General features: G+C 41.9%; 1 protein-coding gene across 2 annotated transcripts in view; it reads right to left on the reverse strand.

Moving 5' to 3' along the window:
• Positions 1-12680, reverse strand: part of FNDC3B (fibronectin type III domain containing 3B) — a 357908-nt gene that overhangs the window by 156469 nt on the left and 188759 nt on the right. For both annotated transcript variants that reach the window (XM_073359375.2, XM_073359376.2), the window contains 2 exons: positions 9876-10119; positions 5698-5991 (listed from right to left, as the gene is read on the reverse strand). In XM_073359375.2, the coding sequence (XP_073215476.2) occupies positions 5698-5991; positions 9876-10119 (538 nt within the window). The remainder of the gene's footprint in view (positions 1-5697; positions 5992-9875; positions 10120-12680) is intronic.

The raw sequence follows: 12680 nt of genomic DNA on the forward strand, positions 1-12680 counted from the left end.
ATTTAAACTATAGACATTAAAATTATCTGTTGCAGTCAATGGACATGGCAAAACGTTCCAAAGAAAAATGAAAGAAAAGCCTTTGTCTGCAGCCTTGACATGCCAGACCCTATTAACATTAGACACTGTCACAGAAACAAAGGGAACTACTGTGAGGACAGCACAGGTGTGCTGTTTCATAAGCTTCATCGTGGCTACAAAATCACGTAGGAGGAAGAACTCGGTCATGCCAAGACAACAAACATTAGAAATCTCCCTTTTTTATTCCCTAGGTAATACACACGTGTCTAACAAAACCTAACTAATTCCCACTAAGCATAGCATGATGCAACATTTATGAACACAAAAGGTACGCACAATTCATATATTTGCTGAGCCAGTTATATAGACAGCAGAATATGAAGAGGAAGGAAAGTGTTATATTTTACTGAGATACATGCATCTGATATGGGATTATATTTGTATCCCCATTATCTTCTCTACTCCTCTCTTTCTCCCTCTTTCTATTTTTCATCCAATTTGTCCTTTCTGTTATAGTTTTTACATGCCTGAGTCTAGCAACACCCAGTGCAAGCCTACACTCAGATTCCTCTCAGGCTAATAATTCAGCATCAGAACTATGTACTGTATTAGCTGCTCCGATGCTTTCTTTGGAAGGAAGGTTGGCAGCTGAAGTGGGGAAGGGCTGGAATTTTCCCATCCCTCTTGAAGATCTTCCTTGGAAACTCAGTACTTTGTGGTAATTATATTCTATCTAGTCAGCAACACTAGTAATCAATTTGAGATACTCAATATCAGTTGGGTTTATAGCACATGCCATCACTTTGCGAACCTAGTAACATGAAGTTTGTATGGGATACAATATTCTGCAATACTAGCAACAAAAAAGTTCCTTTTCCATTTCCATTGAACACAGCTGTACAAAATTAAGGGGCCAGCCTGGCAGCCACTCTGCACACGGAGCTACTATTGGTTTCAATGGAAAATTTATGAACAGCATGGTGTGCAAATTAGGCCCCTCGACTGGAAGACCCATAAGAAAAATCTTTCCACATTCTGCCAATATAATGCACAAACAACAGCCATTCAAAGGATATAAGATTACAAAGTGCCTGGCCTAATGCAGGAGTGTCCCCCACTAGGAACTTATCTGCCCCGCCACACATTTTCTTCTGCAAGCTCTGACTCCCTTCTTTGGGTTTACTCTCCTGTTCTGTTGCTTCCCTGTCCTGGAAGCTGTTTCATTTGACTCCCATTTGTGGAGCACATGAAGCCATTTGCTGTTCTGTAAAAGCATCAACAGTGAAATTATCTTTCTTTGATAAGTTTCACTGCTGTCCACACAGTACCACTGTTTTCCTCATCAGAGGTGAGTAATGACAATCCTATAAGTTTACAGTGAGAAAAAAGAATGATGGGCAGAACTGTAGGTGGGGGGGGGGGGGAAGGGGAGGAACAAATAAATAGGAAGACGTAATCCAAATCTCTAGCCTCAAGTAAATCTCCCTCGAGACTCAATAGCTACATCTACACTGCAAAGAAAAAGCCACAGTGCCGTGTCTCAGAGCCTGGGTTAATTGACTCAGGTCACAGGGCTCACTGTATATCTTCAGGCTCGGGCTGGAGCCCAGGGTTCAAGACCCTCCCTGGGTTTCAGAGCCTGGGCTCCAGTCCAAGCCTGAATGTCTTCATTACTACTTTTATCCCTGCAGCCTGAGCCCCTCTGAGATGAGCTGTTGCAGACGAGGTTTCTTCCATAAACACCATTCTGAAAATTAGACAAGTAGAAGGGCCCTGAGACATCCTTAACCTAATAATTAGGATAAAAGGCACACACAGGTCAAAGAAAGGTAAGAGATTTCTAGACCTTAAATTGTGTGACTGCCCGAGCAGGTATTATTTATTTATTTTGATTTATACCAAAGTGTTTATTTGCACTAACACAATCCTACAATACAAGATGAAAAGCCCACCTATAACAATCCCAATACAAACAACAAAATAATCAGGGAATTAGGTAATCAGATACAAAAAGACCACGCCATACTCTCCAAAGGCCCCAACAACCCATGCTACGTGCAGAAGAGAATCAGATTATTGACAGTTATTGTAAAATTCAGGATCCAAACAGCATTAGAATCTATTAACACCATTACAGTCCAGATGGAGTTGAAGGTGGCAAAATTCTATGTTCTATTACAGAGCCAATATTTAAATACTGACTTGTCTTTTCACAAATATGAGTTGTCCTCATTTGCTACAGCCTATCAGACACAAAACAATGCAGAATCTTACACAATACTTTACTAACAATCAGATGCCCCTATAAACTTATTAGCAGAAATGCAGTTGAAGTGGCCTGTTAGGTGCACTCAGGTGTAACACAGCCTGTAGTCAGGTCTGCCATAACCAACTGGTGCTACTAAAAGCGAGCAACAAATCAGTGTGCCCCAAAGACTTTCAGGGCACATTGTGCCTTGAGAGATTACCTTAAACAGTAGTAAAATAATGCAACACAGCAGTGCTTAGTCAGCATTCAGGAATTACTTCATGTCTTCAGCCTACCACCACAACTATACTAAAACAGATCCAGGCATCACTGGACACTCCCTTCCCAGCTCACACGTCAGATGACTATTTCCTTGCCTTTGCTCTGTTGCTGAACTTTAATGCTTTTACCACGTCCCCTCGCACATACACTGCACTTTGTTGTTCCAATGAGGACTTCTATTTTAAATTTCCTGGCTTAAAGTGTCTTAAAACACTATTGTCCCCAATTTTAAAAGCTGAAACAGATGTGTGTGCATGTCTCTCTCTCTCCTTTACTATAGTAATTCCGTTCAGTTACACCCATGCAATCTCATGCGACTTTTACATGGGGGTAGCTCAGGCGAAAACTTGGCCAACTGTGTACATATATATATATATTATACATACCGTGTACGATATGTATACTGAATATCTGAATATAGATGCAAATGTGAAGGAATGGGAACTACTCTGTAATAATTTAATATTGTATTTTCACCAAGCTACTGGGATGTTTACTGTATGAATATACTGGGCTTGTTTAAAAGCAGAGAAAAACAAGCAGGAAGGAAAGTGAATGGCTTAAGATCAGCAACTTCTGTGCAAACACTTGAGGCCTGTTAAGGGACAATGTCCTTACCAGGAAAGGCTGGCGCACACCAGAGATCAAAAAGACTACAGCAATTTGCAAAAGGGTCTCTCTCTCAAGAGACGGAATGTTGTTCAGGAGTCCCAGACTAAGACACAGACACCCGTTGGAGTGTCTGAAGAAGTTAAGCCTGTCTAGCTCACCATCAGGGGATGGTTAGACTTAAGGTAAAACAGACGTGTAGAGAATTATTTTAAAATCCTGTTTTTCTAAATGTTTTGTTCTTACCACAAACCTAACAATTCCTTGGTTTAAGAAGATTGTTTGGTCACTATATTCACCACTTGTCTCAGATAGTGAAGATAAGGGACTACAGCTGATACACAGGGTGTGGTAGGCTAGGGCTCGGTCTAAGAGTGAGAGAATTGTGGAATTCCACCTCTAGCAAGATAGGTAAAGGTACGAGGCCTGACACCTAAAGGGATGCACTCAAAGACACTAGAGGGTGGACAGAGGTGCAACTAGCCTAGTACCTGTGACACACACATTACATTATGGGCCGAATTCTCTGCTGGTGTATAAACTGGCACAGCTACATCAGCAGAGAATTTTACCCAATATCTGTATCCCTATATTGGGAGGGCGGGATAGCTCAGTGGTTTGAGCATTGGCCTGTTAAACCCAGGGTTGTGAGTTCAATCCTTGAGGGGGCCATTTAGGGTTCTGGGGCAAAATTGGGGATTGGTCCTGCTTTGAGCAGGGGGTTGGACTAGATGACCTCCTGAGGTCCCTTCCAACTCTGATATTCTATGAATCTACATTAATATATGGAAAGAGCCATTTTAAGTCACAGGAGCAAATACAAATGTATTTTATACATTGTGTGCTTGCTCACTCCTTTGTCTACATTCTTATTTTACTACCTTACCTTATTTCTGTTTTACTCTGTAAAATATTCATATGATCATTTCTATCAGGGATGTTTTAGGGAAACACTGCTTTATTGCATCTGAAATTAAATTACATGTAAATAAGGAACAATTCTCCTTCAAACAATAATTTCACTGTATAGTGAGAGGCTGAAAACTCTCAGTCTGTTTAGTTTATCAAAAAGAAGATTAAGAGGTGGCTTGATTATAGTGTATAAGCACCTTCACATAGAGAAAACACCAGACACTAAAGAGCTCTTTAATCTAGTGGAGACAGACACAAGAACCAATGGATGGAAGCAAAGCCAAATTAAAAATAAGGCACAAATGAGGGTGATTAACTATTGGAACAAACTACCCGGGAAATGGTGGATTCTCCATCTCAAGACTGGATGCTGTTCTTTAGACAAAAGTTACTGGGCTGGACACAGGAATAACTGAGAGAAATTTAATTGCCTGTGGTATAAGGAAGTCAGACTAGATGATGTAATGGTCCCTTCTAGCTTTAAACTCTATGAATAGTGTGACAAAGTTCCTACTCTACTTTGGTGGGTATTGCGCTTATTGGCGGATTTGCTCGCCTTGGAGCTTCATGGCAGCCCTCAGTTTGGCCGTTTTCATGAATCCACAGTCCAGGTCAACTCCTCCTGTGTCTGACCAGGAGTTGGGAGGTTTGGCTGAACCCGGGCCCGCCCTCTACTCTGGGTTTCAGCCGAGGGCCCTGTGGAATGCAGCTGTCTAGAGTGCCTTCTGGAACAGCTGTGCGACAGCTACAACTCCTTGGGCTACTTCCCCATGGCCTCCTCCCAACACCTTCTTTATCCTCACCATAGGACCTTCCTCCTGGTGTCTGATAATACTTGTACTCCTCAGTTCTCCAACAGTATGTATTCTCACTCTCAGCTCCTAGCGCCTCTTGCTCCCAGCTCCTTACATGTGCACCACAAACTGAAGTGAGCTCCTTTTTAAACCCAGGTGCCCTGATTAGTCTGCCTTAATTGATTCTAGAAGGTTCCTGATTGTGCTGGAACCTTCCCTGTTACCTTTCCCAGGGAAAAGGGACCTACTTAGCCTGGGGCTAATATATCTGCCTTCTATTACTCTCCTGTAGCCATCTGGCCTGACCAAGTCCTGGCCTGTCACAATAGTTAGATTCCATAAATCGTTGAAGAAACCATTCTTGATTGATGGCACTCCTGGATTGATGAGGTTTAGTCATTTGTGGATTTAAAAAATTTGCCAAGTTTAAGCATTTTTGTCCTAGAATCTTTCTAATCAACCATTTTGGTTTGCATAACACTCCCCATGAGGCATATTTCTTCAAGCAGAAACAGTTCTAAATTGTCCAATAAACTTCTTAAATCTAACACATTTACATACTGAGATGCAGTGTAGGTACACAAAAGGCAGAGTTGATTTACAATTCAGAGGTGCTTTAAGGATTTACGTGAAGTGCAAAGTCACTCAGAACCAGAAAGATACCCAGATCACATGCCGCAAAAAGATGTTTTTAAGAATGGGATTATTAGTGGGAGATACCCACGAAAGACAGGAGGGAGATGGTTTCCTCTTAAGTGCACATTTTTGCAAGCCTGAAAAGTGCAATAAAGAGGAATTTAAAAACATAAAAATAATAATCTTTCAGATTACCATGTGAGTCTTGCTCGTTAGACTTTGGGCTGCTTCTTGCTCTGCGCTCTAGTTTTTTTACTCCTGGTGCTCCCGCCACACCTCCTCCTCCACTGCTTGCTCCATTGTGACTCTTCGCATAACCATTGTACACAGTTGTGCAGTTGCCCAGGTGGCTTTTGTAGATGGATGAAGGAGGGCTGTTGAGGCGGTTCTGGCGATCAATCTGTCTGTCTTTGAGTTTTTTGTGCTGTGGTTTGCTGTACTGATCTTCCCTGGTAATGTAGCTGGACATTCCATATAGTGGTATAATTTCTGAAATAACAAGAATTTATCCACATTACCTTAAAACTAAAATCATCATTATTGAGAAACAGAATAACATCCTGACCTAGATCTTATCAACCCCTCAGCCATCTCTAAATAAAGCTATGAAAAACTTGCCTAAGATGGGTTTTCACAGCAAACCTGAGATTCAGACAGGTTATTTGCAAGGTTGGCAAACCCACTGCACAAACCCGGCCCACATATTATTTCAGGTTTCGGAGAACACTTCAATCTCTTTGGTCACTCGATTACAGACCTAAAAGTGGAAATTCTTCAACAAAAAAACTTCAAAAACAGACTCCAACGAGAGACTGCTAAATTGGAATTAATTTGCGAACTGGATACAGTTAACTTAGGCTTGAATAAAGACTGGGAGTTAATGTGTCATTACACAAAGTAAAACTATTTCCCCTTGTTTATTTCCCCTCCTACTGTCCTTGTAAACTGCTGGAAATGGCCCACCTTGATTATCACTTCAATAGGTTCCTCCCCGCACCCCGCTCTCCTGCTGGTAATAGCTCACCTTTCCTGATCACTCTTGTTACAGTCTGTATGGTAACACCCATTGTTTCATGTTCTCTGTGTATATAAAATCTCCCCACTATATTTTCCACTGTACGCATCCGACGAAGTGAGCTGTAGCTCATGAAAGCTTATGCTCTAATAAATTTGTTAGTCTCTAAGGTGCCACAAGTACTCCTTTTCTTTTTATGGATACAGACTAACACAGCTGCTACTCTGAAACATGACATAATCTGATTAGCATGGGAAATCAAATAAATGCAGAAGTTTTGCTCTGAGTCTTTGTGCTTCTTATTGGACCTCACAGCAAAACCCAGGAAGAGCTAAAACCAGGCAGACTGAAACTGAAGAAAAGGTTCCACACAAATTAACAGCAACCAAACCTACAAGGTTTGCACAGCCCTAGCTTCACCAAAATGTGTTGCCGTAGACAGGGTTCGAGGTCAGTTATTGGCTGTGTCCTTCCAGGTTTTCTAGAACAGCCAGACTTTGCAATACTCTCTACCACCACCCACAATGTCTGATGCATGTAGCTGCAGCAAGTGAAGGCATTACGTGGAAGCTGAGATGAGCAAATGGGACCATTAGGGAGGAAAATCTTAAAAAGAAAAGTTAAAATACATAAAGGTTTCAAACAACGTTAATATGAACTTCCAGGAATGGCTGCGTGAAATTTAGTCACTTGCGTTTGCAGGAAATTATGCAAACATTTTTTTCATTTTTTCCCTGACAAGGGTTCATTACCTTTGGATTGTGCTTTGAGCTCGGAGTGTGAACAAATTCAAGTTCAAAGCAAAATGAAAATACACTTTTGCTTTATTTCAATACAAAACGCTGAAGAGACCCAAGTTTCGTTAAAGCCCAGTCTAGATTAATTCAATAATCACCCCAGTTTGCAAACTGAGCCAGCATTTTGGTTTCCAAAGCAAACTTTCTGCCCAGCTCTAGTGTTAATCCTTTGTTTTTGAAGTTTGCCATACATACTGTAATTAGAACTTGTTGAATTGCTCCAGTTGCTTGGTTCTTTTACTTCCTTTCTTTTAGAAGTGTCTTGTCATTTATTTTTCCTTATCTAGTAACATGATCACATTAAAGTGCTAACATAAAGTAGCTTTCTATATTTAGTATTCCAAGAATGTGGTACACTAAATGCAATCAATGTTATTTTGGGGGTTGGAGGACGGAGCTGATAAGGAAGAATTTACAAGTAGCGTTTTTCAGAAAAGAAAATCCAATTTAATTGTCATTTTGGTTAGTGTATAAACCATTTTGCATTGAAACATGTTGGGGACAGTGAATCAATATTCATTAATACAAGATGTCATTCAGGTAACCATCAGAGTTTAGATTCTTGTAGTATTGCAAACATACATGACACCACTCCAACAAAGTGGGCATCTACACTATTTTTGTGCACTGTGAATTTGTGCCACTGATTGGTAACCCCAGGTTACAGAAATATTTACCACCGACAGTTCTAGCAGCTGGTAGTCCGAATGTCTACCTAATGTGCTGGAGCTTTTGTATTAGCTTCCCTATTAAGCAAAACAATTGTATTAGAGATAAGCAACTTTTGCCTTTGTAAAAGGGAACAGTAAAGTTCCTATCCTACCTGATTGGATACTATCCTACTGATATATCATGCCTAGAAACTGTGGCTGTATCATTTAGCTTTTTTTTTTTTTTTTAAACAATGTCCTGACATTTCTAGGACAACTAATGTATAAAAAACTAGAGTTGGTCGGGAATTTTCTGTAAAATCCACATTTTCAGAGGAAAAGGTGGTTTTGGCAAAAAATTTCTATTTTCCCCATGGAAAATCAAAACGAACATTTAGTTTGAATGAGTTCAACATTAATCTGCATCTGTCTGAGCTACTTCAGTGCCTCATGGGAGTCAGTTCGGGTGCACTGTGCCACCATTTTCCCCTGTGGGCCAGGGTCCCTGGCTGAACTACACCTCCCATGAAGCATGTTGGTCTCCCTTCTGGCTAAACTGCTGTGGTGCCTCAGGGCAATGTTGAAATTCTGAAATGTGTTTCTACTGAAAATGCCAAAGTAAAACAGTGATTTTTCAGTTGTAAAAATATTGTAATTTTTTACAGGATGGACACGCCACAATTTTGTATTCGCTCTCTGTGAAACATACACAAGTTAAGGTATATGAGCTCTTGAGCTACTTGGAAAATTTGTTCCTAATGTTTTTGGCTATGATATTGTTTCTGATGAGGCAATGACATCTAAAAGAGACAGAGTGTAGAGTTTTTCTTTTGTCTAATCAAATTCAGGATAATACTCCACTCTTGATGAGAAAATTAAATATAATAATCAATATAAAATTGAGAGGGGGAAAATAAACCAGATAGATACCCATGTCTATAGCTCTCAAAGGCAAAATTCACTCTGATGATTCAGCTGATTTACAGTTTCATAGTGTTGTTTAGAAAAATTCTATGAATTCTGTGAAATTCCATAATTTGGCAATACAATAAAAAATGTGAATCTACAAAGAGAAATTTGCCATGTTAAGCAATTCAAGTAGTTTTGCTGATGTAGGTACAGTAACTTCATTTCTTTTTGGTTAACACAGTTTTAGACCACACAAAGACGATCTCAAAGGTGGAATAGACATAATAATGCACAGTGCAGACAGAAATAAATTGTGCTTTCACTCCTTTCACTTGAATTATTTACTTAACCTGTAATGATTAGGGTGGTCACGTTACCCTTGGGGACCAGATAGTGCTTTTGAAATGACCTATTGCACATTTTAAAGAAGCAGATTAACCAGAAAATCCCTTGTTGTTATTTCTGAGAAGTCCACTGCAGCTCTAACATGACAAAGGGTCAGGAAGGTGCATCATCTTCACCCATTAGTGTCAAGAGGAAACTTTCTATTAGCTTCCGACAATGATTGCCATAAGACTTGTCAAAACTAATCCCCCTTTCCTATGGCCCCCTGCCTCCATTCCCAAACAAGGGTTGGCAAAATTTGAATACAGGACAAAAAACGCTATGTCACAGTGCTGCAGGAAGATACAACAACTTGACTCTCAGAAGCACTTTGAGTCATAGGAGGGAGTACTTTTTTGCCCTTATAACAAAACTGAGTTGGGAATCAGGTTTACATCCTGCACCCTATGTTTTCAGGATGTGATGTTTTTGAGTTCTTTCAGACTGGGTGCATCCACTCCCCAATACCTTGTCCATTCTGTAGATTAAGGAAGGAGTTCAGTTCATGGGGGGGAAACCACTAAACCAACAGTACAGTTCATCTGCAAATCTCCACTTTCCCAGCACTGCAAATATGTTGGATACACATCTAAAACACAAGGATTTCTTTCTGCTCACCTTGTTCTCCATATATTGTAGGGGGAAGATGATGCTGTGGGAAAAATTGGGGTGGCATGTCTCCAGGGCCGGTGACAGGAGGGTAGAATGCCGTATGAGAATTGTGAATGAAATGGGGGTGGTGTGCCAGGTAGGGAGGTAAATGGTGGGTTGGAGAGATGGCGGAGGGATAGCTGGGAGGATAACACTCTGGAGACTGGGGTGTAACCACCACCCTGCGAACGCCCGTGTTGTCTTCTATCACCTGAAAAGGGAAGCAGGGAAATTAATACATCATGTATCATTTCAAATACCATTTTAAAAAATAACATTATTCATCTAAATGAGCTCTCCTTGGCTAGGATCATAACCCACGTTTCTACAATTACGATAAGCACAAGCAATCTTAGCGGTACTGTGGTTTCCAGGGGAGACTCAGCTAGCCACGCTAATTAATTAATAAACCTATTGCAGTTGGTTAGATCTGCAGGGGTAGTAGGAGAGAAAAGGAGTACAGTAGACGCTTGTTTACAGCAACAACTTGTAAGAGCCACCGCCGCTTAGGGGCAACATTTCCCACACTGCGAATCGTCCATTCGGTAACAAGAACATAGCCGCCTTATAAGAGCAACATTAGTGACGCTGGAACGTCATATCCAGGGGCAGAGATGGGAGGAATGCAGGGGCATTGCCCACTGCAAACTGCACTTTTCTGCTCCTCTCCTGACCCTGACCCTTCAGCACAGCTCCAGGGCACACAGCCCCATCCTCTTGCCCTGCCTGACCGAGCCTGCCCAGGAAAAGCAGACAGGGCGATGCTCAAAGGCTGGAGTCAGCAGGAGGCCCTGTCCAACCGGGGGCCAGTACTCATGGGGTGCATCTTTCCACTCCCAGCCCAACCCTGGCCCTTCAGTGCAGCTCTAGGGCACACAGCCCCACCCACTTGCCCTGCCTCACACAGCCTATGTGGAGAGCATGTTTAGTGGGGAGTTTGGGGGGGAGGGTCTGGAAGAAAGGGATTGGGGGTGGCGGGGGGCTCTGGGGAGTAGCAGAGGCACAGCTGGAAGGTTTCCTCCTTGCTTTTCTCAGCATCTGGCTTACAGGTGGCCGGAGGCGGGGGGTTGCTATTTTGCAGTGGGGCGTATCAGGGATCCCCTGCCCACGCACTGAGCTGTCCCCTCCATTTCAGGTGCTGGCGGTGGGGTGTGGGTGTGCTGTTTTGCAGTGGTGGGTTGTGGGACCTCCCTCCCCAGAGCACTGACCTGTCCCCTTCTCCCCTTCTGTCTCCGTTAGGAGCTGCCCCCACCTCCATTGCAGACTGCACATGGTGCCCTCCCTATCCATCCATTCATCCCTCGCCAGGGTGGAGCATGAAGCTGCCAGCAGGAGCATCCACAGCCTGTTCCCGGCAGCCAGGCTCACTCAGTCATTTTGCCGATTGGGGGCTCCCCTGCCAGACCCATTGTTCCCCTGCCCCATTCCCCAAACTTGGGTTCCCCCCCACTCCTTCCAACTCCTCCCCACTCCCCACAATTTGGCTGCCCCACCTCTTCCAACACATTCAACTCTTCATATGCCTTTGGGTAGATGACACTCCCATAACAGCAACAGCTGCAGAGGAGCAACATAGCAAAAGGGCACCGATATGTTGCTCCTAACGAGTGTCTACTGTTTCTATATTTAGAGCGCAGAACAATTCAGACGTTACCAGAAAGTAACAAAATAGGAATGACAGGTTTCAGAGTAGCAGCCGTGTTAGTCTGTATTCGCAAAAAGAAAAGGAGTACTAGTTGCATCTTAGAGACTAACCAATTTATTTGAGCATAAGCTTTTGTGAGCTACAGCCGATGAAGTGAGCTATAGCTCATGAAAGCTTATGCTCAAATAAAATAAGAATGTTTTCATTAAGGGGCAAGTTTTGCTTCACATGAGTTATCCCACTGACGTCAACAGGAGAGAGAACAAGTATTCATCTCCACAGGCAAATTGACCTGCATACCTATAGCAGAATACTGTATTCTGCTAGTTTTTCTGGAATAGCTCCCAATGTGGACACTATTCCAGAATAAAAGTGACTTTACTTCGGAATAATTACTCCTCTCAGAAAGTAGATAAATTATTCCACAACAGACTGTCCACACGGTGGGCTCTGCTGAAATAGCTATTACAGAATAGCTTATTTCAGTACACAGCTATGCCAGCCAACTTTCCCTGGTAGACAAGCTCCTAGATGTGCATGATTTGGCCCTAAGTATCTTGGGCAAAACATGGGGCAGTGTGGTTATTAAAGGGGCAGACATTTTTAGCATAAATAGTAATTTTCAGTTGTTTATAATTTTTTCAGTGGTTTTACTTTTGGACTGAAATTTGGCATGTTTGTTCTCAGATTTGGAGACAATATTTTTTTTTTTATTTAAGCCAACAGATGCTGTCATTTTGGGGAACAAAAACTGACAAAAACCCATCATCATTTGAAAAAAAAATGTTTTAACCTTTTATTTATTTTCTGAACAGCACTAGATCTTCAGGGGTTTGTGAAGATTGTCCCAGGTCATAGGTCTGTTTGTTGATGGTTTGGTGAAAATTGGTTGTGATTTGTCAGAGGTATAGGAATAATAAAATGTACTTTGCTCAAGTACACTGAGTTTAATACAGTCATGTAACAGCAGCTAATTATTATTATTTACTATTTGCAGTATTATATGGCCTACCAGCCCCAGTCATGAACAAGGACCCTGTTGTGTTAGGCACTGGACAAAGACAGAACTAACAGACAGCTTCTGCCCCAAAGAGCTTACAATCTAAGTATAGATAGATCGTTGTCTC

Source organism: Lepidochelys kempii, chromosome 9 (genome assembly GCF_965140285.1).
Source record: "Lepidochelys kempii isolate rLepKem1 chromosome 9, rLepKem1.hap1, whole genome shotgun sequence".
In the NCBI taxonomy this organism is placed as follows: Eukaryota; Metazoa; Chordata; order Testudines; family Cheloniidae; genus Lepidochelys; species Lepidochelys kempii.